This window comes from Montipora foliosa, chromosome 10 (assembly GCF_036669935.1).
Source record: "Montipora foliosa isolate CH-2021 chromosome 10, ASM3666993v2, whole genome shotgun sequence".
NCBI classification, from domain to species: domain Eukaryota; kingdom Metazoa; phylum Cnidaria; class Anthozoa; order Scleractinia; family Acroporidae; genus Montipora; species Montipora foliosa.
The window spans coordinates 23158297-23163296 of record NC_090878.1 but is presented as its reverse complement, the minus strand read 5'-3'; the positions used below and the strand labels follow the sequence as shown (position 1 = coordinate 23163296).

At 38.2% G+C, this 5000-nt stretch overlaps 1 protein-coding gene across 1 annotated transcript in view; it reads right to left on the bottom strand.

Annotated features, from left to right (window-relative positions):
• Positions 1–3379, bottom strand: part of LOC137974034 (gamma-aminobutyric acid receptor subunit alpha-5-like) — a 29958-nt gene extending 26579 nt beyond the window's left edge. Inside the window, exon 1 of the mRNA XM_068820956.1 lies at positions 3072–3379. Within this exon, the coding sequence (XP_068677057.1) occupies positions 3072–3199 (128 nt within the window). The 5' untranslated portion in view covers positions 3200–3379. The remainder of the gene's footprint in view (positions 1–3071) is intronic.
• Between the last annotated feature and the right edge of the window lie 1621 nt (positions 3380–5000).

Sequence of the window (5000 nt, the reverse complement as noted above, 5' to 3'; positions counted from 1 at the left end):
AGTGATAAAGGGTCTTTAATTACCGGGTCGTCCAAATTAAAAACGAAAAAACCAGCAAGATTCAGAGCGGTTCATCGTATTAACCCTCACTAAAATGTGAAAAGATACCGGCCTTTATTAACAGGATTTTAATCCTGTAAAACTGTTGACTTGGAGGGGAGTATACTCTACTCTTAACCCTTTCAGCCCCGTGGGGTTCCCCATTGACGAGTAAAATCGTCTGGCGTTAGACAGAGTAAAATCTATAAGTGGCACTATTGGGAGTTAAAGGGCTAATGGGGACACAGTTTTTGAGTGAATCCAGCTGTTGTTAACCCTTTCAGCCCCGTGGGGTTCCCCATTGACGAGTAAAATCGTCTCGCGTTAGACAGAGTAAAATCTATAAGTGGCACTATTGGGAGTTAAAGGGCTAATGGGGACATAGTTTTTGAGTGAATCCAGCTGTTGTTAACCCTTTCAGCCCCGTGGGGTTCCCCATTGACGAGTAAAATCGTCTGGCGTTAGACAGAGTAAAAGCTATAAGTGGCACTATTGGGAGTTAAAGGGTTAATTAGTGGAGTACTAAATAAGAGGCGTACATTTTACTGCGTTTAGTTTTACTCCACTTTTTCACTCCAACTCCTTGAAAACAAAGAATTAATCGGTGGATTTCACAAAAATAAAACAACCCCAATTCCACATCATAGACTGGCTAAACTTAAATTTACCCTACAAAAATACATATATAGGAGTAAAATCCTCTTCTACTTTTTTTTCTCAGAAAGTAGAATTAGTAAGTTGGGTAGACTTTACTCAGTATCCCGATAAATAGGAGTAAAAATAACTCCAGCATATTATATTACTCTGTAGGGAGAGTAAAATTTACTCTAGCAAAGTCATTGCCTTTGAATATTAACTGGTACTGAGTAAAAATTACTCTTAGTGGAGTTAAATTAACTCCTCTTAGGAGTACATTTTACTCCGCTTTATTTTACTCCACTTTTTCACTCCAGCACTGGAGTGAAATTAACTCTTTGAAAATAACAGTGTAACCTTTTACCATTTTATTCATTCGGACAACTGTCACAAAAAAGAAAAACCTAACTGTGTTTCATTGCTTGGTCATACTTATTAATAAGCAAAATGAGTCGAAAGTTTTTGAAAAGGCACCTGCCTTTCTTGCCGTATTGGGCTTCATTTTGTCGTAATCCTATGCGGCCCGGCCCAAGCCCGAAAAAACGTGTACCTCGATAAAAAGACACTAGATATGTTTACTTACGAGACGTTTAAAGAAGAGACAAGGAAAACTCCCATCGAAAAAGTCGACCCATTTTGGTTTGGGAAGCAGTAATAAGAAACCTTTGCAGCGGCAGATGTACAATTATTTTCCCTCCTGGACCAGTAATTCTCATTTTCCAGACAAAAAAACAATGCCCCCCCCCCCCCTCCTCTACCAGATTCGAAAATGGACAATTTCATTTTTTGTACTTTCAAGAAATTTTGGGAGTTTTGTCATAGTGTATTGTGGCAACATTATTACATGGTATGGTTTTGTCGTTATGTAGCAGGTTTTGTAATCATGTGATGTGGTTTTGTCATTATGTGTTGAGGTTTGGTGGTTACGTGTTGTGTTGCCATCATGATGTGTTGAAGTCTCCTTTTGACGTGCTATGTTTATAATCACATAAAGGGAGAAACTTGATGTCATGAAAGAACCTTACCACATAAAAGGTACGTCAAAAGAAGACCTCAACTCATCATTATGGAAACACAACACGCAGGGTTCAAACCTCGTCACACCATGATGGAAAAACAACACGTAATTATCAAACCTCGTCACATTATAACAAAACCTCACCACACAATGACAAAACAACGCCACAAGACAAAACTAAGACCAAAATGATAAAGATTACATAAGAAAGTTGTGGCTTTTTAATATATGTGTACATTAATTTAACACTTTCGCTACCAAAGAAATTACTAGCTTTTGATGGCTCATCATTGGCTCGTTATCAAAGCTTAAAGGTTTAAAATTGGACGTTTAACATTTTTTCTAAAAAAATTTTTGACATTAAAGTGACTTACAATGGAATTGTTTATCACGCATTAAACGTGACAAAAACTCGTTGAAATAACGTTCTACTCTTCAATAATCGGTATCTTTTAGATCTTTTGGCGTTTTTGTTCTTTTGTTCCAGCGGATCCAAATTGTCGTTTTGGCTTTTAATATATTGCTACTTTCAACGGTGAAGTTATTACAGCGGGCATGAAATAAGTGTACAATTTCAGAGGTAATAAAAATGCTTTTAGTCTAAATTATAGCATGTTGTGGGTCGAAATGTCAACGTTTAATTCAAGTCAAGCACTAAATTCAATTTTCCCTCAAAAAAGGCGTATGGCACATCGATTAAGAAGAAATTTGCATTTTTCACGGATTGTTACATGGCTTTGTAAACTCGCAAATAGTTATGGTTAACAAAATTGGAGTCTGTGGAAAGAAAAACCTTGAAGATGCTGGTACTGAATCTAATATTAGGGACCTTAAGCAACGACGACGGCGACGGCAACGAAAACGTCATAAATTTGCATATTTAGTGGGGAAAAACAATAGCTTTGCACTTCCTGCATGTGCGTTTTTCACTTTTGTCCATTTCTTTGCCGTCGTTAGCAAAAATCCAACGTGAAATAGCCTAATTTGAGGTTTTATGAACAACGTCAGTACTTGAGGATAAATTTTCACTTTCAGCCCTAAATTGAACGCCGTTCCTACCAGTGTCATTTTTGAGGAACTACCACACCCCAGTCATATTAAAAAAGGTTGAAATAGTCACGAAGCGATTAAAATAACGCGAATTTATATTTTGAGATGACGCTCTCGTTGCCGTCGCCGTTGTCGTTGCTTAAGATCCCTATTGACTTTTGCCAGAACGGTCAAAGTCGACAATTCCAGTCTAAGGATTTCGTCAAACCCCTTTTGCTCTACTTAAGTAGATTTCCTTGCTGAGAAAGGACCCCACAAGCTTCATTGCGCTAATACTTATCGCTTACAAATGAAGGCTATCTATATGTATCTAAAAGTAGAAACGTACCTTTTGTTATCTAATTCTTCAGAAGTCGCAAGAAGAATCGATTTCTGCAACAAAGAAAACAACAGAACAACCTTGAACTTTCCGGTACACAATCTTTGGCGATACCCCTCGAGCGAGAAGTGTTTCATCTGAAAGTCTATTTAGAAGGTAGTGATCTAATACTGCAAGATGACGCCAGCAAAGGTTAGACTGCGTCTCTCCTGTCTGTCTTCGCGTTTAGCGTAATAGTGGAGCTCCGCGCGCGCGGAGCACCATTGTTAAGAAAATATGCGAGAAAATTTGGTTTTATAGCCATGACGCCATCGACCTTTTGTACATACGTCCACCAGTCGATGTATGCCAATGTGATCAGTATCATGCAAGTTTACAGCATACACCTTTGATATTGGACATCCATGTTTTTGATCAATTGACACCTGTCAAAACAAGATATCCGCTGACCAGTTTCACTTGACCATATCGCGGGCTCAAACTTAGAGTTCACCGAGGTCAGCTGTTGTTTTGAAGTTGACCGCTGCCCAGGTACTGGTTTTCCATTTGATTGCAGGCTCAACCCAGGTTAACTCACCTGAACTTAAGGGAGGTCTCATTTTTCGCGCGCTTTCTGTAGCTCGACACGGCCATACTACATTGACTATAGTTATTACACAGTCAACGCGTTTTGTGTTCAAGTGGAAAACGGTTTGGAAGATGTTTTCTTTTTGCATTTTTCGCTGGTTTCAATCCAGTTTGACATATCATGATGTCTGTGGTCCACACAGGTGGCTACGCAGTTATTCAAGTCAAGCATCAGCCGGATGTAACTTAAAGCTGAGCGTTTATTTTTACTTTGCTTAGAGCTTCTTTTTTCTCTGTATTGCAATTTTTGGCATATCTTTAGAGGCTCTGATAAAGTCCTGGAGGACCTATGTCTAGAACAGAAACGAAAGGAGAGCGAAAGAGAACGACAACGACAAAGAAAATACCAGTAATAGCTCATACTTACAGGGCCGAAGCCATCGTTAAATTCTTTTCGTAGGTATTTTAGGTGTTCATGATGAGTACATTGTAAAGAAAACACTGGAATCACGTCTTATTTTAAAAAAATCTCGAAATAATGACCGAGGCAAGTGCCTCGGTTTGCTTCATACTGGATACGGCGACTACGGCCCTGACTTAGTGGAAGAAGTTACTCCACGAATTACTATTTCCTTGAGCACTAAACCCTTTGTTATTTTTACGGATGCGTTATTTTAATTAAATGGGTATTTTTAAGAGGTGGTTTAATCGGTTCTTCCTTTGTTCAGAAATAAAATCGAATTTTTATTGTCAACTGGAATTAAATAACAATATTTATTATGTAGGACGTTGTTACGGATATTACAATTATTGAGGCGCATTCCTTTTTATCTAATTTTGCTTGCGGGTGAGTGTATTGATATGGTCGAATTCTCCTCAAGCAAAGACAAAACAAGAAAATAATCCCCCATAATTTACGGAAGCTCATTTGACTTTGTTAGTTTGTCAAAGCCGTATCATCAAAGCGAAAAAAAAAAAAAGGAAATATAATGTGATTGATTGTTTCAGGAAATGTCAGACAATTTTCGAGTGTGCAGCACAAAACCATTGCCTCGAAATGGCAAACGATCGACCCTTAAAAAAGAATTGATTTATGATATTCACAGTGAAAATTCACTCACGATATTAAAAGTAAGACACAAAATGCCTCGCTTAGAAACCCGTTACCCAAATCCGTGCATTTGAATCATATCGATCCCGTATACCGCTTGAAGGTCCTTACAAAAAAAGTAGATCTTTCGTTCGTCTTCTTTAAGTGGTAAATACTCCAACGGCGTTAACTTTACGATAGCAACATGCCTTTTTTTTCTATTTTGCGGTCTCATTTTATTTACTGCAATCTGATGACTACGATTGTCTGTTCCAGGAGCT